Consider the following 22,836-nt stretch of genomic DNA (forward strand, 5'->3'; position numbering starts at 1 on the left):
AGAGAGATGAATATATTCTGTTTGACCATATTTAGTTAAAAAAAATCAAAATAAAATTAAAACCTTTAATGCAACACACATTTATTTACAATATTCTCTTATTACTCAGATATCTTTAAAATAAAATTTACTCCACCAAAAAAATATTTTTAATCCGTAAACATTAATTTTTTTCTGATGCAGTAGTTAGTTTTTTTTCTGATGCAGTCAGAATTTTCAAATCAAACACCAAAATCCACTGTGATGCATACATCCGGCAGTTAAAACCGTCTGTGTGGAAACAGCAAACAAACAAAAGTTCCGCTTGGTGTCCTGATATTTTATCATATTTTTAATCATATACTAAAACAACAAACAAACAAACAAACAAAAAATTATTTTTTTCCTCTTTTAATATTCTAATCAACATGGGCATGGACAAATATGAATGCTTTATACCAGTATATGTTTATTATTAGTAAAACATATATATATATATATATATATATATATATATATATATATATATATATATATATATATATATAATTTTGTAGAGTATGATTTAGAGTTACATGATTTTAATGTAGTGTTGCTTGCGTTAAGAATGTAAGGATATGTTTTGGAGTTACGATTGGAATTGTCATGCAATGATTATAAAATAATGCTAACAGTAAATAAAAGCTACTGAACAGAAAACAAGAAGCAGATTCGGTTTGCTTGTAGTATAACTGACAATCAGGTTTGTAACTTTAAGATCATATGGTTTTAGGATCTGGTGAAGACTCATATGCTGAGTGCGGTGCGAGAAGAAGTGGAATCTCTGAAAGAGACGATTAAAAATCTGACCGAGAGAAACATGAAGCTGGAGAGAGACACTCCCACACTCTATCTATCTATCTATCTATCTATCTATCTATCTATCTATCTATCTATCTATCTATCTATCTATCTATCACTGTCTTTACACCCCACCCCTCCACCCCACCCCTCTCTATCTCCACCCAGTGGACACACACACACACACACACACACGTCACTGAGGTTCACACTCGGATTCTCTCCTCCGGGTTGAAGGATTTTTATCTCCTGGTTCCTGACTGAGACTTTATTTCACTTCAGTATTCTGACCTGTGCTCCATCTTGCAGTGAAGGATGTCAATGGCGGGTTTCAAGAAACAGTTTCATAAAGCCAGTCAGGTAAAACAAGAGCAAGTCTTCCTGCTCGCTCCTTTTAAAAAAAAAAAATCGCTTTATCTTTAACTACAAGCATTAATATTGCACATTTCACCACATTGCCTTTTATTTAATTTTTTTTATAAAAATGGTCGGAAAGTGTATTTAGTTGTATTTTTTCGGCGTGTTTGTGGCAGGAGCGCGACGGCCTGAGAGATGTTCTCTCCTCCTCTGTGCTTAGAAACATTTCCTTCCTTCACACACACACACACACACACACACACGGTTTATTTCACACGCACGGTTCATTTAGAGAATGTTGGCTGGGAATGAAGCGAGTGCAGAAAATGGCATTAAACAACAGAAATCCATAACGCTAAGTGCTATTAGTTTCCTATTCTTTCCCATTCATTGTTAGCAAAACTAGCCTGGGTCGATTCCTGTATGTCCGTTTCTAAGGTAACGGTACGCAGTGCTACAGCAGTTCCGCAGTTGTTTCTGAGAGACTAGCTGATAAACAAATATATATATTATTATCTATAGGCAAAAAAAACCTTTAGGAATATTATTATTAATTACTATAAAGTTGAATTAATTGATCCTGTGTTTGTTAATAAAACATTTATAATTCTGTATTTGGGTAAGTACTACAGTTTCCCATGTTTACAGGGTTTCATCTGGGTTTTCTTTGTTTCCTCAGGAAATAAATCACTCACAAAGTCCAAAAATACCAGGCTGAATAGTAAAATGAATGAATGGTATTGTGCAGTGTTGAATCCTGTTCTGTAGTATTGATTGGAGCACCTTGTCTGTGTTTAGGTAAACATTAGTCAACAGTGTATTATAATAGAACTTGAATCATCAGGAGAACGAAAACACATCAGTCGTTTATTGTCAATTCGCACGTAGTGAAAGGGAAATAAGATTCCTATGAGATTACAGAAATGGTGCAGACAAGACAATACACTGAGACACCGAGACACCGGTAGTGATTAATACACAGCTAAATGTATGATAGTGCAAAGAAACCGTCCATATACTAAGATATACATTGTATTGAAGCGTTAGGGATTCAACTGTAGATGTTCATTTCAGTGTGTGTGAACAACGTTCCTATCTTCAGATCGATTCGCAGGACTTCCGTAACGCATTAGTACAAAAACAACACGGCAAATTGCACCTGAGACACTGGCAGGGATGACATTTGTGGAAATGCAAACAAACTGTCAATAGAATCTTCTATAATGTAATAATATATTAGTGTAAATATAAAAATAATGCATGAGCGCAAACAACACATCATAGGGACAGTGCGTAGAGCATATAAACTAATACTCTATATTGAAATGTTAACAGCTCAGCAGATTTTTTTTTTTTTAAAGATCATGTTAAGGCTTTGTGTTGGTGTTTGATACCTAAACACTGTGCTTTCATTATAATGCACAAAAATGTCTCTGTATTTCTCAACACGATCCAGGAACATAAAAGGCCTGAGGCAGAAACAGAACAGGAATGGTAACTGTAACAAGGATATGAGTTTGGCTTTAAAGGATTATGAGCAGTTCAGAAACAATAGGAATATCAGAAAGTTGCAACTACAGCACATTTCTAGCGCTGATATCTTTTTTTATATAAGTTTAGGGGTTTGTAGAGTAGGGTTAGAGTTTATGATTTAGAGTTACATGATTTTAATGTAGTGTTTATTTGTATTTTTGTGCGAAAAATGCAGTGAAGGTGTTTATTTGAGTGGTAGTTAGTAAGTGGGAAATATTAGGCATGTTTGAGTGAACATTTTGTCCTCAAATTTGACGTGTTTGAAGCAGGAAAAATGGGCAGGCAGATTTTGACGGCTAGACGACTGGGTCAGAGCATCTCCAAAACTGCAGCTCTTGTGGGATGTTCCGGGTCTGCAATGGTCAGTATCTAGCAGACGTGGTCCAAAGAAGGAACAGGGTCATGTGCAGCAGAGGCTCACTGATACACGTGAAGAGCGCAGGCTGGTCCGTGTGGTCCGATCCAAGGGGACCATCATGTTAGATCTGATCGGTGTATTTATCTAGTCATTGTGTTGATGAGTCTTGTGGGCACACTTAAAAACTGGTCACGAGGGCCTGAACGCTACGGTTCCTCTTTATGGGCGGCTCAATGTTGAATTGAGACATTGCATGCTGCTGCTGCACCGCCATCTTGGATTGATATAAGTCTAGGTGTATATACACAATCTGCTCCTCTTCCCCATCCACACTTAATGCAACCACTGAGCTGGTACAGGGTGTCAGACAGGCCCGGCAGCATTGTCTGAATTTTGAAACACCTCAGTACCACTGTTTTTTCTTTTTCTTTTCAGAAACCAAAAGCAGCAGCAGTGGCAGTCTGATATCGATTGATAATGGAAGCACGTAAAGTGTATGCAAGTGTACAAACTGAGCATAGCAACAGATACGCAGTAGCCCCTTTGTTTTCCATATGAGCAAGAGTAAAACCAGATGTTGCTCTGTTTCATTTTGATGTTTCGGTGAGACATGAGGAAATTTGTGGCCCGCTTCGGAAAAACCTTTACCTAATAGTCTTTAAAGAAACATGTTGCGTTTGTGTTCATGTTCCCGAAACCAGAGCTGTTCAAACAACATCGAATTTACAGTAAATATCAAAACCCATTTAAAAATGCAACAATAGTACATTCGCCGCATCTGTGGTTCGGTACAAAAAACTCCGAGGCTAAAAGGGAGGACGGTTTATTAAATCGTAATAGCGGCGTTAACAGTCAGTCATGTATGAAGCTGAAATGATTGCATTTTTCAAACACACAATGTTACTTCTTGTCTTCTCTGCGTAATGAGCGACACCTGATTCAACCTGCGTGCCTAAATCCTCACATATTCCTTCTCGGCGTCTGAATCCGTCGCATTTGTGCATTCCACATCTGTATTACTGTGTATTTTCTCATCTGAGCTTCGACCTGCACATTCCTCGCTTATCTTTTACCACAGAGTGTTTTTTCCTCCCTGTCTCTCGGGTTCCAACCCCCCGCTGTCTCTGCTATCGGGTCGGCCCCGACAGAAAGACCAAAACTCCACACCACGGTGCAGCTTTCCTGTTATTTGGTGTTGAGTGGAATATGAGGTTTACTGTTGAATAAACACAGAATTGTCATGTGATCGCTCATGACTGCGCTGTAAACAGGGGTAGAGGAAAAAGTCGTGTTTGTGGAAGGCTTTAACATTGGAAAGAATCATGAAGAGTAAAGCAAACATTTGTGGAACAATTTAGTAAAAAAAAAAACGAACAAAGAGCAAATGCGAAATTCTACACGAAAGCAGAACGTCACCGGAAGTCGAAGAGATCAGCAAGACCTTCGCCGAGCTCAGCCCCCCAAAAACGGCGAAACCTTCCGGCAACTTGCGCATGACGATCGTCGGAGAACAATTCGCACAATCTCACTTCCACACCCAAGACGAAGTTACGGCTTGACGAAGGTGCCTGACACGCTTCGAAAAGAAGACTTCCAGAACACGTTCCAGAAGAAGCAGGAACGCAGGGAGCGCTGTATTGCTGTGCAAAGGGACTATTTTGTGTGCAAAACGTAGACGAATGAAGTACGTTCTTGTAAACAGAGCAATTTTGTAAAAAAGCGATCGGTTCTCATTTTTTGCAACGACTCACTGACCCTATTGTGCTGTAGAGCATTTATTAGTTTTCTCGTCTTTTAAACTAAACAAAACAAAAAAATTGTGTTCTCCTGCTATGGAAAACCTGAGACGATTTTTCAGCGTTGCCACATCAGTAACAATAAACAGCAATTGTCTCACCCTTAGATTATTTGGCGGATCTGCAATATAAATCCTCGTGAAGCAGTTTTCGTTGTAGAAATGGTAACAGAACATTCGTATAAAAAAAATTGATCATTATTCTCCCTTATGTATTTATTTGTCGAATCCCGCACCGTATCGCGATGTGGTTTTCGTGTCTCCGCTGCTTGAAATTTCCCACGCACCAAATCCGTGTGTTATAACACGCTGTATATAAATAAACATATACAAATCTATTTCAGTTTACTTTAAAAACCGTAACCGCACTGTACAGTGTTTTTCTTTAGGTTTGAGCTCGAAATGATCCCAAACTTTGGAAACATTCTGTTGTGTTCTTCAGCCTGAGCGGGCGGTGCATCAGTAATAATCGGTCCGTGGGAAACACAGTGCTGGTTTAAATCAAACTACTCGAGTTACGCGAGGAATTGTTACAGCCCCAGTGGCATGTGTTTAAATCAGAGTATGCATATAAATATGGAATTCCTAGCACTTATTTAGAGTGTTTTATATATTCAGGGTGTAGTACTTTTCTGAAGAAATGTTGTACCTCAGTAACAGTGCAGCACTGGGAGCGGTTTTGTGTTACAAACCAATACTATGATACAGGTCGATTTGTATGTACGCTACAGATAAATAGTCATTATTAGCTCACTTCAGCTTCACCCACAGTTTTATGTGTAAGTAAAAACTGCTAATGCTGGAGGCAAGTGTGCACTTAAGTCTTTTTTTTTCCTTCGGCGTGAATAATCAATTGCCTAAGGAACATTAGAGGAACAGAGCACTGATGCAATAATGACTGTGTACAGGGTTTTGCTTAATGGCTGCAACTTTCTGGTAAATTCCTAGTACACCTCTTATTTCTTAAGCATAGACACTGATTATTAGGCAATATTTTGGACAGTGTGTGCATTGCCAGTATTAAGTCGAAAGTAAGGGAGTCTACTTAGTATTATTACGCTATCAGGCTACAAATATTGAACCTCTGCGCCATTTATATATTGTATTAGGTACGTGCTGATGATCTGTTATGCTGCGCGTTGTAATAATTCAACCAATGTTTCTAAATATTATCCCCGTTTTCATTCACAAGTACGCTTTCCAAGTAGGACATTGTTTCCATGGACAATTTGTGTCATTTGCTTCTGAAAGGTGGCAGATAAGAAGAAGTTTGTTGGATATAAAGGATCTTAGCATGTTTTTTTGTTCCTCAGCCGAGGATCATGATACTCAAAAGATTGTGAAGACCAGACTATCGTACCCATATGCCGTTTTTCCCCGAAACGACGCACACGCTTGTGTTTCGGAACGTCTCTTTTTTGGAACTTAGACCCAGATTGGAAGAACTCGAGTTCTTTGGGATGAACCTTCTGCTCTCTTCACAGAAGATTAGTGGATGCTAAAGCAGTAAACAGGGATTTCTAATGTTCAAAAGACACATGAGTTTTAAACTCAGGCGTCCGCAAACCTTTCCCAATACAACGCAGGAGATCGGAAACGAATACCAAGCAGAACATACTGTAGGCTCCTCCATCTTTCTTTGGGCGTGTCCCAAATCGGAAAGCCGTGTTTGCACAACCTTGTTCAATCATTTATTATTGATCACAGCGTAGATATTTGGAGAGCCCTCCTGCAAGATGAGTGTCACTCTTGCCTGCGTTTATAGCACACACCACTCAATGATTGCACACTGCTGTAATGGCGCTTGTGTTTCTGAGCGCGGGGACAAGGCGTCAGCACGAGGAGAATGTGGAACTTCACCACTTGGTTTTATTTCGCCATCCAATACAGACATTTATTACTTATTTATAGGTTTAGGCAGTACAGACGACTGGGCAAAATACCTAGAGTCACTGCATTTTTCTTATTATTATATCACAGCGTCTCCGAAAGATTGATTCATTTTTACCCATGTCCTATTTTTGCCTGGTTGTGTAAGTGGTTTATAGAAAAGCATTGTGAAATATAATTTTCTGTAACAGTAATAGTGCAAACGCAGGCACTACTGGTTTATGCAAAAAACGCTATTAGAGGTCGATCGATGTGAGTTTTTCTCCGGCCAGTGCCAATGCTGTTATTTAGAATTCAGGGCAGCCGATAACATACACTCTCACAAAAGTGAGTACACCCCTTACATTTCAGCATATTTTTAGTGCAGCTTGTAGAACAGTACAAATTTACTGTCCTCTGAAAATAACTCAACATACAGCCGTTATTGTCTAAATCAGCGGTCCCCAAACTTTGTAGCGCCACGGACCGGATTAATGTCAGACAATACTTTTTATGGACCGGCCTTTAAGGTGTGGCGGATAAATACAACAAAATAAAACGATACGACCGGCGTAAAAACTGGTATTTTCTAAATATAATAATAAACATGAATCCACTGTTGTTTTTTGTTCATTTTGTTGGCATGGGGGTTTAAATTTAGCGGTAATATATTTTGTGTTATCGGCCGGAGCAGCCTCTTTAAGAAGGTAGAGGATGTTGGTAAGACATGTGACCGAGGCATCTTAACATGCATCAAGAGTGAATCATAGACAGATGTGGCGGAGAGAATCCGGTCATTTCCCAAAATAAAAGATTGTCAGAATCAGATAATAAATAAAACGGAAATAATGTAAGTTACGTATTCTTTCTGTGGCCCAGGGGTTGGGGACCACTGATCTAAATAACGGGCAACAAAAAAATATATATTTACCCAATTTTCCTTTCTATAGTATTGTCCCTTGAGAAGATATCAGGGTTCGTACAGTTATAAAAAACCTGGAAATGTCTTGGAATTTTACAATAGCAATTTCCAGGCCTGGAAAAGTTTTCACAAAAGAAAAAATAAATCCAGAAAGTTTAAAGTTTAAAATAAACCCACAACTCGCAGTTGCAGCCTGTACTCATGTAGTAAACTCACTCAATGGCAGGAAAACGCAGATTTTAATACCCACTGGCTTCACAATATTATGACAGCAACCGGTTGTAAGACGCCGTCGCTTAAGTAAATTAGAACATGCGTTTTTCTTCTTGTTTACGTAAACATTTAATAAACATTAGGTCATGAAAAGAGTTTCCTCAAAGTTTTGGAACTTTATTGGTAAAAATGTGTTCGATCTCTGAGATGTACTAGATATTTGCTGTAATGTGAAGGGTGCACTCACATTTTTTTAAAAGATACTGTACGATGGTATAATGACACCCCCCCTCCCCATCTCATAAATCTTACAGTTAAAGCAATAAGTAGTGATACAGAAAATTGCTTTAACATATATTAAACATCACAAGCCTCTCCAATCAGTGCACTTGTTACCAGGTTCTTGGCCTGTACCTAAACTCAAATGAGGATGGGTTTCCCTTTTGAGTCTGGTTCTCTCAAGGTTTCTTTCTCATAACATCTAAGAGACTTTTTCCTTGCCACAGTCAGCTGTTCATCAGGGATAAATGCACATCGTTCACGTTAACTAATAATTTCTGTAAAGCTGCTTTAAAACAATGTCTGTTGTGAAAAGCGCTATAGAAATAAACATGACTTGACTTGACTTGACTTGACGAAGAAATTAAGAACAACACACCAAACCGATGGTCGGCCTTCAGGCAGTGTCAAGGGGGTTTAAATGACGGTCGGCTCTTTTCTGATGGCATCAGCAATTCGGAGTTTGTGGGCAAGAAAGAGAACTCCGATTGGCTATTCACCTTAGCGAATCAGTACACGATAAAAAAACAAACAACCAGGAAAACACGGAGCCGACAAAATAAAACAACGACGGTGCAAACAGGGAACGTGCAGACATTTGTCATACTTGCTCTTGTCTTTGTAACTTAGCAGACATGATTGACGAAAGCTACACAAGTCCGTTAGTAATCTGATCGGGGCAGGTGTGAACGCTGCTTTCTTTATGTGCTCATTGTTCTAGCTCTTCCCGTTTTCCCGTTCGGATGCCGAATGCAGACTACTGCCACCTACTACTACTCGCTCAATCGCAGAAAGCACACGCGCGGTTTGGTGCGTCAGATGCTCCTGTCTGGAAATCGGCCTAATTGCAGCAATTAGCCAATGGCGATTCATTAAAAAATGCACAAAATCGGCCCGATTATTCAGTGCAGTAACACCCATTAGAGTGTTCCGATATCAGAAAATAATAAACAGCATCATTTGGCTTCAATTCATTAGTTTTAAGAAGCGATGGTTCTGTGTTGGTCGTTATCCCACGCCTGGCTGCTCTGTGCAGTTTTCAGGTATTGCATGTCTCTCTGCAATACTAAGCCCTGTTTTTTTCGTTCTTTCTTTATGTTTCATTGTAAAACTATTTCCTATTAATTGTCACGTTCATGTCGTTCTAATCATAACATGTTTTGGCTTTCCTGACCCTGTCTGCTTTACCCCTGACCATGTAAACTATTGTTTATGGTTATAATATGATATAATATGATTGCTGATTCCTAATAAGCCCTGAGACTTGCCTGGAAGTCCTACAGCTGCTTTCTGTTATTTGCTCTTAGAATAAAAGCATACGCTTATCGATAACAAATAAGTAGACATAGACGAACATACGTAGTAGAATAGAATAGCTGTTGGATCACAAAACTCACGCCATGGATCATTTTATGGTTTTCGAGTCACGGATCGGTTGATTTTTCCGGAAAAAAAAAAAAATAATAAAAAAAAGGGGGAGGAGACAAATATAATTAGCTTCCATCTATTGCAAGAAAAGTTACAGCAAGGAAATGCTCCCATACATGTGAACACACGAGGTCTCAGTTATTGAGAGTCAAGAAATAGACTCTCAATTTACAAGATTATTTTTCGTATTAGTGTTTGATGAAACCGGAGCACTTCGAGCACAGATTTCTGACCGCGAGCGTCCGTGTTTGGGAAAAACTCGAACTCATCTGCGTAATATAGGAGGTGGTGGCTGGGAATATATCTCTAGGGTCCCTGAGCAAACACATTGAAGCACAACAGGATGCCTCTGTGTGTTTGTGTATTTCAGGAAGTTGTATATAGTCGGTGCAGTAACCACATTAACCGCAGTTCAGCGACTTCAATCACATAAAGTCTGCTATGTGCATTCAAGATCTTTATGCCACTTTTAGTTTACATTCAACACCATTTTTGTGTTTTGTATGCAGATAAATGTCGTCCAACAACAAAATATACCCGACACGCTCAAAACACTGTGTTCAGCATTCAGCTGCTTTTTTTTTTACTGGAGCTCAATTCTGTGAGATTTTAGGGAAAGTTCAAATCCGTAAAAAACAATATTTTGATTAAAAAAAAAAAAGGCTTGATCATAAGATTCGTTTGGGCTTTTTAAACATCCCTTCCCATATACAGTTATATTGGGAAGATGTTCCACTTCATTTGCTTTAGGAGATTTATGGCACTCCAGGCTATGTCTACACTACTCCAGAGTTCCCAAAAGTTGCTCACAAACACTGAAACGTCAAAAAAAAAAAAAAAACGCTTACGTCCCTGTAATGTGCACGAGCAAAATGTAAGATGCTTCGACTCGCGTCATTTCCGCATGGTGTTTATTTACGTTTCGGCTCTTTGGTAATGTTTTTCTTTTCCAAATTTGAAAACTAAGGTCAAAACAGAGGGAAAATGTATTAGTGTGGACTTCAAGTCCACAAAGCTCAAAGCTCTGTAGCAGGCCACTCAAGATGTTCCACTTCAGCCCATGTAAATCATATTTTCATATAGCTTGGCTTGGTGCCCAGATATTGAACAGGTTTGGGTCTCCTAGTATAAGTGAAGGGAAAATTTCATGCTACCGTGTCCCGAAAGTCGTCCTGTATAACTGTGTGCCTCCAACTTTGTAGAAACAGTTTGGGGAAGTACCACATGAGACCAGTGTCCCATTACATTCGTCCATAGCGTGCAGTTTCATATAAATTGACTTGTTGAATTTGCTTACTCAGGCTATTTATCCTGCTGATTTGTTTGATTTTCCATGTGATTTTCTTTAACTCTTATAATGCAAAGTAATGAAACGTCACTTGTGCATCTGTGACCCAATTAATACAAGCATCCTGAAGCGGCGATAATCAGCCCACCATTCAGTCCAGACTCTGTGATCCCGGTTGTGCATTTGCGTTGTTCACCTTGGGATATTGGTGACTGCTGCCACCTGGATTTACGGTTTAATTCTACCCTGCGAGGCAGAGAACTTCCCTTAGTAAGACCTTTAATGGATTTTTATAAATCATACGGCTTTCCTTTCCTGAGTTATGATGTTCCTCGTGATTTGATTCAGATCCCTGGCATTTTTTTTACCCCAAAATGGAATCGCTGTTGGAATTGTAAAAGACGTTTACGATATGCGCAGCGGTAATGCAGAAGGCATAGCAGCAAACGTATAGCAACAGAAAAGGTGTTTTATTAAGTTTATACCTTTTCCTTTTTTAAATAAGCAGAAATGATAGTAATGTATTCAGTATCTTTAAATATCATAATTATTATTTTTCCCCTGTTTCAGATCACAGAGCCTGCAGTTCATATCTGTGTTAGAGAATCTTAGAGAGTCTTAGCTGTCATGATGTTATTGTTAGACGCGGACAATTCAAGGAAGAGGCTTTGTAGCTGTACCTTTTATTCCGCAGCTGCATCGTGTCAATTCTCCAACGAGTAAAAACAAGCGAACGTGCAGGTTTTGTCGAAACTAAAACACGTTATAAATACACACTGCGTGCGTGCGGAGCCCCACGTTTTCAGAACCTTAGATGAGATTCGACATGATGCTCGATCTTTCCGACATTGATTCTGATTTCACAAGGGCGATGTCCAGATGGGCAGCATTTTCTGTGCCCACTGAGATACAGTTTGTCCCATTGCAGCCTTTTTTAATTAGTAAATCTGTTGATGTGCAATACGCTGTACGGACTAAAGTATTGGATCGCCTGAGTTTTTTCAGCCATGAGTGATTCTTCTTCAAAATGTTAGCATTCTCCTGCATCATAGATTACCCAGAAACTCTTGCCAGAACCTCTGGGTTAGCCTTTGTGTTCTTGTTCTCATTTAATAGGGTGAGCACCGATTAGGCGTAACATGGAGTGAGTAACACTGATTATCTCTTCATCATGGCACGTGTTAGTGGGTGGGATATTATTAGGCAGCAAGTGAACATTTTGTCCTCAAAGTTGACGTGTTAGAAGCAGGAAAAATGGGCGAGGGCCAAATTGTGATGGCTAGACGACTGGATCAGAGCATCTCCATAACTGCAGCTCTGGTGGGGTTTTCCCGGTCTGGCCCGTGTCAACCGATCCATCAGAAGCTCATATTGCTGAAGAGGTTATTGCAGTTAGTGCTCGATGGGTCAGGACTGTTTTGGCAGCAAATGGGGGCGAACACAATATTAGGTGGTTTTGATGTTATGACTGGTGGTCATGAAGGTATGCCTGATTGGAGTGCATATAAAATTCAGAGCGTTGGCTTTCTGAAACCTAGTGGCGATATTATGCAGTGCAATTTCGAAGTCTCCCAAAACGAAAATCCGTTGATAAAAAGTACAGAATATTTATGCGCATTAACAAATGACAGCGTACAGAAAAACCTCTCAGAACACACAGTTTGTTCAACTTTGGAATGAACTCCATCAGCAGCTACAAATCCAGTCAAATCCAGTTCAACTCCAGTCGGGAATCCGGGCACTGGTTCACTGAAACTGCATAGTTAATGACTGGAAAAAGACCAGATGATGGATTTCCATCGGTCGTGTTTAGTGGTTGTTTGGTTTAACATAAACTTCCTGGCCGCACAAACCACTATCACTATGTACTCTTGAGACTGTTGTGTGTGTGTGTGTGTGTGTGTGTGTGTGTGTGTGTGTGTGTGTGTCTGTGTGTGAGAGAGATTCCCTGGAAATTCCTGACATTTCTAGCACCAGGAACAGTACCACAGTCAGTCAGTAGAATTACAGTTTTCCCACATTCTGATGTTTCATATATGAACAGTAATTAAAGGCCATGACCTGCATGATTCAATGCACCAAATGGCTGCCATATGATTAGCAGATGAGATAAGTACATGAAAATGTTCCCAATAAACAGGTAATTGAGTGTATATTAATAATGTTTGATCAAATGTATAATTTTTTGGTATTTTTTCAGCTTGTTTTTATGTGTAATAAATGCGAATTACTATAAAATTAGATAGAATTGCAACTCCTGAAAATGTTGTAATCTAGTCTAATATGTGTAATAATAATTATATTATAGCAATAATACTAATAAATAATACATGTCTATTAAAAACATACCTAGCGATCTAGATGAACTGATTTTAACTGAATTATATGTACACACAATGTACAACATTGTGCGTTATTAGCCGCTAATCTAAGCTCGGCTTCGCCTTGTAGGTGGTCGATAAGTTGAAAGGAAACAAGCCGTCCTGACGTCAAACACATTTCAGCCTGTCATTAGGTGTGATAACAGTGAATTAGTGTAAGCGCAGACGGATTTGCAGCTGTCGATGGATTTCCTGAGGGAAAAATAGTAAAATGGATGACATGGGCGTATATTGTAACAAGCCAGAAACGCTCAAAGATTTTCCGTGTAGCTGTGCGGGATTAAAACGAATAATTCATGTCATGTGAATAGCACTTTACACAATACAGTGTACATGTTGAGCAACTAATGCGTGCAAAATTCTGTTGTAGCTTGTCATATATGTGACTTTGAGACAAAGGTTATCAACTCGTCAGCATTTTTTTTTTTTAAGACAAATTACGTCATCCTTTGTGTCCGAGCTCGATTAAGCTCAATTTCACAGAGTGATTTCAGTCTCTGCTTCTCTACTGGACTCATTTCCTCTCACTGTGTAACCGTAATAGACCTTATGGCTAATTTTATCTTGACCTAATTGGTCATCTCTTTCTACGAAGCCTCGGAGAGGGAGTGCGTCATGGCAGCGAGTCAGATTTCTTTTCTTCTATCATCTCTATCTATCTATCTATCTATCTATCTATCTATCTATCTATCTATCTATCTATCTATCTATCTATCTGCCTGTCTGTCTGCCTGCCTGCCTGCCTGCCTGCCTGTCTGCCTGTCTGCCTGTCTGTCTGTCTGTCTGTCCGTATGTCTGTCCGTATGTCTGTCTATTTATCTGTCTGTCTGTCTGTCTGTCTGTCTGTCTGTCTGTCTGTCTGTCCGTCTGTCCGTTCGTATGTCTGTCCGTATGTCTGTCTATCTATCTATCTATCTATCTGTCTGTCTGTCTGTCTGTCTGTCTGTCTGTCTTCCTGTCCGTATGTCTGTCTGTATGTCTGTCCGTATGTCTATCTGTCTGTCTGTCCGTCTGTCTGTCTGTCTGTCTGTCTGTCTGTCCGTATGTCTGTCCGTATGTCTATCTGTCTGTCTGTCTGCCTGTCTGTCTGTCTGTCTGTCTGTGGGAGAGCTGACGGTTTGGGGAAAGGAAAACCACTCAGGACAGGACCAGTTCTGAATGAGATCTTTTTCTAGTGATCAGTGCTAAAGACACAAACTCGCAGGCACACACACCCTGGCACGCCCTCTTGCTCCTCCTTTATGCTCCCCCTGATCACTGCAAGAGAGAGAACATTCATTAGTCACAATTCCCCTCAGGTGTGTCATTCCCACGCTTCCCTGCTCCCGGCCTTGCCCTCCATTCACAAACCGGCGCTCGGCCACGCCCCCGCTGCCACACTATCTATCTATCTGTCTGTCTGTCTGTCTGTCTGTCTGTCTGTCTGTCTGTCCATTCATCTGTCCGTCCATCTATCTATTACAGTTTTTCTCAGCTGCTTTGGAGCGTTTCTCAGATCAGAAATTAAATTACTAATTAATGAAATTAATTGAAAACTGTGTGTTCGACCTCCACGTCATTCAGTCATTTGTGCTCATCATCAGAACATTTCTCGTTGCTTTGATCAAATTGCGAATGCTTTCGTACATTCATTTAATCGATTGTGTAAAAGTGTCTGCTGTATTTCATTGCATATTTGATTGATATTGATTGCAAGAGACCGGACAGGATCGATCAATCGATCTATCTATCTATCTATCTATCTATCTATCTATCATCTATCTATCTATCTATCTATCTATCTATCTATCTATCTATCTATCTATCTATCTATCTATCTGTCTGTCTGTCTGTCTGTCCATTCATCTGTCCGTCCATCTATCTATTACAGTTTTTCTCAGCTGCTTTGGGCGTTTCTCAGATCAGAAATTAAATTACTAATAAATGAAATTAATTGAAAACTGTGTGTTTGACCTCCACGTCATTCAGTCATTTGTGCTCATCATCAGAACATTTCTCGTTGCTTTGATCAAATTGCGAATGCTTTCGTACATTCATTTAATCGATTGTGTAAAAGTGCCCGCTGTATTTCATTGCATATTTGATTGATATTGATTGCAAGAGACCGGACAGGATCGATCGATCGATCGATCGATCGATCGATCTATCTATCTATCTATCTATCTATCTATCTATCTATCTATCTATCTATCTATCTATCTATCTATCTATCTATCTATCTATCTATTCTAATCTCTCCTTCATTCAAATGCTTCATTTGAAAGTCAAAGTCTGTGCTTTGTCAGTCCCTGTGATCCAAACTATAGTTTATATCAAGAAATCCTGAAACTGTGTGCCGTCATACTGGGAACATCCCTAAACATTTCGATGATTTTGTTTGTGAACAATGACTAAGGGACTTTTCATTCTGATGCGAATGACATGTTCATTAAACTCAGGATTTTGAGAAAAATACAGGCTTTTGCAAGAAATCTGATGTTTTGTGCTGTTGGTACACATTGTTTAGAGAAATGCACGTTTAAATATTAAGAATGATTCGAGAAATGCTCCAAAGCAACTGAGAAAAACTGTAACTGCAGGGCTGTTTTTATTATTTTTGTTTGTATTGTTTGTATGTTCTAACAAATTTAGTGCTTCCTAAGATTTTTCAAGAAATACAAGCAAAATAGTAGCACAGTTTAAACCACTGACATATTCATGATAAGGAACGTGGTCTTTGTCACACGAATTTCATAACTAATCCACTCGCTCAGGTTTAGGAAGTAAGAACCAGTTGCTCACATGACTCTTTTTTGGCTCCCAATCTTTCAACTGACCTTGTAAAACACTTGGAAAAAGCCAAAGCAAATAGTGCACCTCGTAATTGTATACGTATTTGTGTCTATTTACAAACATCCCGAAAAAAATCTTAGTCTCATCCCTACTATGTATTGTTTTGTGATCTTTCTCTTGTTTTGGTCGTCTACACCCGAGATGGCATTTCTGTGCAGTGAAAACAGAAAAACAGAAGCCAGTTAAGTGTCGGAAACTGGTACTTTCAGACTCATAACACTGGCATCAGCTTATTGAATCAAATAACTCAAATAACTCAACAAATCCAATTCATCTCCCTACATCAATCTAAATAAGTTCAACCGTGTCTCTGAACACTACGAACAAACGAATGGCGAATGCATTGATAGATTATAAAGGAGAATAAAGACGATTTGTTTTCTCTATCAGGAACACTTCCCCAGAGCAGAGTTTTCACATCCTGTGCTTGGCATTTGATTCACGCTGCCTTCACTTTGAAGCCTGGAGACTCTGTTTTCATTTCCTCACACAAAGGGACACAGCGGGTCAGGCTTCCTGATCATAGCACCGCATTATTCTAGCTGCACCTTTTTCTCATAAGCAGTCACCAGTCTGTGAAATCGAACAATAACATATCATAGTGTAGGTCTGAAGCTGAGGAATTCATCGCAGATGGCTTTTATGCGAGGTTTGGAAATGTTTTGTAGCCTGGAAGCCTTTAGGTGTCACGTGAATTCCACAGACCCTCTCCAAACGCGACATCAATATGTGTAAAATACGATTCGATCTCCAAAGCAGCTGAAATAATCATGCATATTTTTATACGGACAAAAATACAGTGACACCTGACTTCTTCAGCCATTTGCGGTTCTTCCCCAGATGTGGAAGATGTCTTCGGATGCAGTTCACTTGAACTGGAAGATCCGAACCTGTTCCAACATGACAATGCCCCTGTGCACAAAGTGAGCTCCATGGAAATATGGTTTATATGGGATGAAGTGGAAGATCTTCACCGGCCAGCTCTAGAGCTCTGACCTCAACCCTATTGAACACCTTTGGAATGATTGTGAACCCCGCACTCCAGGCCTCCTCACCTCACCTACATCAGTACCTGACTATACTAAAGCTCTTAGGGCTGAATGAACACAAGTCTCCACAAATCTAGTGGAGGTTATTATTATAGCAAATGGGAACTAAATGTGGAATGGGATGTTCACCAAGCACATCTCCTGTTTCTGGTCCTAAGCATGAATATATGTATTCTTCTTTAAAGTGGGAGCATCGGTTTGAGGTTGTCGTTTTATTTTTTGCAAGCGTTGATGATTTTTTTGGTTTGTTTTGAACTGAACTTCACCACTTCACCCTTCACTCGCTTTACAGGTCGTGGGTGTTTAATGGAGTAGTGTGCGGGTGTCTGTTTCGACCTCTGGCTCGAGTTGTTATGAAACATTGTGAGAGACAGTAGACAGGCAGAAAAACACAGAATCATTGGATCAGGGATCATTGTTGAATTTAGTTTATTTCGCTATGTTTAATGGGGTTTAAATTGATGCGGCCCAAAATACCTAATTGACAAGGTTATAAATGGGGCTAAAATAATGTAACTGCATTACATTTGTGGCATTTGGCAGATGCCTTATTCAGAGCGTGTTATTTTAGTGAGAAGTTAAGGATTGAGAGCCCCAGAGTGGCAGCGTGAGTGGCAACTATGTGACATGATAATAGCAACGTATATACATATGCCATTTTTTTCACCGTCACTTTACACACACATACATTAGAAATTTCATTTATTTTATTTTTTCATTTATTTTTCTTACTTTTACAAATGCCAGTTTGCACTCTGATTTTTATGTAGCAGCATCTGCAGTATTGTATTTATTCATTTATATGTAAGTTACAATTATTTAATTACATTCTGCATTTTGTTTCTCTCACTCTTCCTTACTACTCTTTGTGTAACCCGCTGCTGTAACACAATCATTTCCCTCAAGGGATTAATGAAGTGCAGTGGAACCTCGATACTCGCGACTTCGAAATTTGGCGACTTTTCATTTGGAACCGAACTCGCGAAAAATCCGAAAGTTCGTGAGAAGCCGCGAGTGGCAAACAGAGTTTGTACTAATAAATTATGTAAAAATGTTCGAAAAACAATTTTGTTATTGTATTATTTGTTTTAAAGTAGTAAATAAAACATTTATGACAAGTAATTCACATTTTCTGTTGAGTTTACAGTACAGCACATGTACAATTCCCTATGAAAAAGGAACCATTAAAAGGCGAGAGTGAAAACCTCGTGATGTTTTGTTACTCGCGAGGGGTCATAGAATGTAACCCCTGTGAGTACAGAGGCTGCACTGTATATCTAAGTCTAAGTCTAAGTTGGAAGTGCTGGGATTTGAACTGACAGCCAAACTAATCTCTATAACACTGTAATAAATGTGAGCTAAACAGCTGTTTAAACATGGCTTTGTCTGTAAATTGTCTTGATTTGTATCTATAGTCAATATAAAAGAATAGAATTCTGGTTTGTATATATATAGTGCTCAGTTTATTGTCACATACCTCAATACAAGTCTGGTGTAGAGTTTCTACATACCATACCAGAATGTCTAAAGACAAACACCTAAACAAGCATATGAAAGTTTTTTTTTGACACAACAATCGAATAGAAATATTCTTCTTTGCCCGTCTGTGTCTCTGCAACTTCCGTCCTCGTCACCACACTTTCTAACACCTCCTCCTTTTCCTGTTGACCCAGTCTTATGCCTTCCTGTTCCATATTCAGGACTTGTACAATGCACAATTCAGGTTCCGCTTTCTGCTTTATAACATTGTTGAGGTTTGAAATGATGTAACACTATGTGACTGGTTGCTGTAGAACTTCAGACATTACATAAAGTAAAAACATTCAAAAAATCCAAAATCGTTTGTGATCACCAAAGTGGACTCATGTACGGCAGGGTGAATTGCATACAAGAATATCTGTGAAAAATAAACCCATTTAATGCAATTAATTACCATTTAAAATATTTTTATATAAATTAATTAATTATATATATTTATATTATAAATATTATATACATTTCAGATTACTCTAAAAAGAAAAGTAAACCCACTGTAAGTGTTTTTTTCTATGTTTAAGTCTAAAATTATCCCAAACTTTGGAAACTTTCTGTCGATTTCTTTGGCCTCAATAAAGTTTGGCCTGATTCCGACTGTTCTTAGTCACAATTCTGACTTTTTTTTTTCTTGAAACGACGTTTATTTTTTCCTGTACACATTTAAAATTTCTAAGTAAACCCGAAAAGCGACAAAGGGGAGAGGGGCAGGATCAGTGTGTGTTCGTAGGGTGTAATGGAATACCAGTAATGACTAGGAGCCAGTTTAGTGTTAACACTGAGTAATGGCAGGGAGCAACCCGTCTGTTTACAAATCATAACGCTTTCTCCTTATTAGCTTACAGTCTAAGGGCCGTGTTATGTCAGCATTTCAGGTTCAGTTTACAAGGCTTAAGAGAGTATTTATTCACAATTACACAAAAATAAATATCAGTTAAAAGACAGTATATTAATAAGAAGATGGCAAGCGTGTAGCACTGAGCAACAAAAGGAGCAGATTCTGTTTATTTGTTATTTGTGTCACTGTTTATATCACGTGTCGACAGTTTATCAGTCTACAGTATACTATACACTATTTTGCCAGAAGTATTGTGTCACCTGACCTTTCCTGCTATATGTGGTTCCTCTCCAAACTGTTACCACAAATCTGGAGGCAATCAATCGTCTTTAGATGCGCTATAATACAACTATGCATTCACTTGAACTCGTAAACCCAAACCTGTTCCAGCATGGCAATGGACCTGTGCACAAAGTGAGCTCCTTGAAGATCTGGTTTACATGCTTTGGAGAGGAAGATCTTGAGTGGTCTGCTATAGAGCAGTGAACTACTGAACACCTTTGGGAAGAATTGGGAGGCTGACTGCACCCTCACCTACATCAGTACCTGCCTTTCGTAATACCCTTGTGGCTGATGAACACAAATATCCATAAGCACACTCCAAAATCTAGTGGAACATCTTCCCAGAAGAGTGGAGGGATTCATAAGAGCAAATCAGGACTAAATGTGGAATGCAAAGCTCAAAAATTCACATATTGTACTTATGACCAGGTGTCCCAATACTTTTGGCAATATAGTGTATCAAATTTGGGAAATTGTAAGGTAAATTATAATGGATGATAAATAGTCGATTTGTATTCCATTGCGTTCTATTGTAAAGAGAACTTGCCCAAGTGTTTACCAATCGCTCACCCGCTAGTATTTATACGACTTAAATACTCTTCTAAAATTCATTCAGAACTCTACTCATAATCAAATAATCAAAACATAATAACGTTACCTCTGTTTTTCTCTCTTTTTTCCCTTCAGCTACTGAGTGAGAAGATAAGCGGCACTGAAGGGACAAAGCTCAATGAAGATTTCGTTGTGATGGAGCGGGTAAGGACTTCCTCTGCTAATTACACTCTTATTATCCTCCTTTTTCCCCACTTGAACCGGTTTCCCTCTGAAATGAACCCATAATTGAATCAGCACGAAGTGTTTCTGCAGTACTGAAAAGTTCTACTCTGTTCCAGTTGCCAGCCTCAGAGTCATTGATCACAGTTTGTGGCGTTATCAAACATTTACAGCAAATTCCTCGGTTTTGAAGTTTGTACTTTTGTAAAGGTGATACCAAGTTCAATATCCACTTCTTAAAGTTTATAAGTAAGAGGCCATTTAAAAAGAAAAAGCATAAAAAGCAGCTGAATTGTTTGCAGTCCTATCTATATTTGTAACACAGCACAGATTATAATGCAAGCGAGTATTTCAATGCATCTTTTTCATGCATATTTTCCAACTCCAGGCTGTATAAACTCGTTTGCATATCGGATTTATGCAGGGCTGCTGCTATCGATTCTTTTAGTAATCAAATATTCTGAAGATTATTCCATTGATTAATGGCATCATCAGACAAGAAGTAATTATTTCTCTATTAATCCCTGGTGGTCTAGTGGTTAGGATGTGGCGCTCTCACCACTGCGGCCCGGATTCGATCCCCGGTCAGGGAACCAACCACTCTTAGTGCCGGTCCCAAGCCCGGATGAATGGGGAGGGTTGCGTTAGGAAGGGCATCCAGCGTAAAAACATGTGCCAAATCAAACATGCAGATGATCTGCTGTGGCAACAACTAATGGGAGAAGCCGAAAGAAAGTTAATAAGAAAGAGAAAGTAGTATGGGTGAAAAGGAACATTTGTTTTTCTTTTTTGAAAAATTTAAATTGTTATTGCCGAAATTGAACACAAGAATATCGGTAAAATCTAAACCCATTTAGTGCATTTAAATGCTGCATAACATCAAAGTACAAGTACACTAGTCCCCCAGAACTTGCGGGGGTTACGTTCTAAGACACCCCCCGCGAGTTACGAAAATCTGTGAATTTTGGACGCACACCCGCAGCCCCTATGGTACTTTAGTGAATTTGTCTGTACATTATGTCATGTATTTCAAGCAGCGGAGACACGAAAACCACATTGCGATACGGTGCAGGATTCGATAAAGAAATACATGAGGGATACATGATTTTGAATCCCTCATGTATTTATTTATCGAATCCTGCACCGTATCGCGATGTGGTTTTCGTGTCTCCGCTGCTTGAAATTTTCCACGCACTAAATCCATGTGTTTATCGGCAGCTTTAAAAACGTGCTCCACTACCTGCTCTACACGCCCACTGCCCAGGGACTTTTTAAACGCGCTGTATAAAAATAAACATATACAAATCTATTTCAGTTTACTTTAAAAACCGTAACCGCACTGTACAGTGTTTTCTTTAGGTTTAAGCTCGAAATGATCTCAAACTTTGAAAACATTCTGTTGTGTTCTTCGGGCCTGAATCGTCTCCTCGCCCCTCGCTGTTTTCTCCCCGTTCCTCCCTTTTTCATTCTGCAGCGTCTTCCGTGTCCAGAGCTCCAGAGTTTAGCGAGCTCAGTGCTCTGTGTTTAGTTAGTAATTATTAATTAATTCATTTGCCTCGATTAATTTTTGTAATCGAATTACGTGAGGAATCGTTACAGCCCTAGATTTAAGCATCTCAGGTGATGTTAGAGGGACAGTGCGTGTAGGACGTTTTGGAGACAAGGTAAAGGAGGTGAGATTGAGATGTGCAGAGGAGGGACATGGGGTATATCAGTAGGAGAATGCTGAAAATGGAGCCACCAGGAGGGAGGAAAAGAGGAAGGCCATGTAGGAGGTTATTGATGTGGTGAGGAAAGACATGCAGGTGGTTGGGGTGAAAGTGGCAGATGTAGAGGACAGGGGGGTGTGGAGACGGATGATCCGCTGTGGCGCCCCCTAAAGGGAGAAGCCAAAAGAAGAAGAAGGTGATATGTATTTGTGTAATGATGGAGGGTGTGGCCTAAGGCCTTAACACCGTATATTAAAGTGTGCATAATTAATAGGCAGATTCTTTTCCTCAGGCAAAATGGGCTGAAAAAAGATTAAACTGAAACTGAACAGTTAAACATTGTAATAAAAAGTTGTTTAGAGGGATGAAGAATTGTTGAAATTAAAATATTGGGACGTGATCACAGAGCCATCGAATGAATTGTTGCATATACAGGGAGTCTTAAAAAGTCTCAAAATCGGAATTTAAAGTTTAACGATTTGATGTTGTGATATATGATATAGATTTAGCTGCGAATGCATGCATCTTCCCGTGCGCACGTCCTAGATATTCACGACAAACAGTGCCACAACGTAAT

General features: G+C 39.2%; 1 protein-coding gene across 1 annotated transcript in view; it reads left to right on the top strand.

Moving 5' to 3' along the window:
- The first annotated feature begins 996 nt into the window (after positions 1–996).
- Positions 997–22,836, top strand: part of sh3gl3a (SH3-domain GRB2-like 3a) — a 30,647-nt gene continuing 8,807 nt past the window's right edge. The window contains exons 1-2 of the mRNA XM_046858132.1: positions 997–1,179; positions 20,464–20,532. Coding sequence (XP_046714088.1) covers positions 1,135–1,179; positions 20,464–20,532 — 114 coding nt within the window. The 5' untranslated portion in view covers positions 997–1,134. The remainder of the gene's footprint in view (positions 1,180–20,463; positions 20,533–22,836) is intronic.

This window comes from Silurus meridionalis, chromosome 9, assembly GCF_014805685.1.
Source record: "Silurus meridionalis isolate SWU-2019-XX chromosome 9, ASM1480568v1, whole genome shotgun sequence".
Taxonomy (NCBI): Eukaryota; Metazoa; Chordata; class Actinopteri; order Siluriformes; family Siluridae; genus Silurus; species Silurus meridionalis.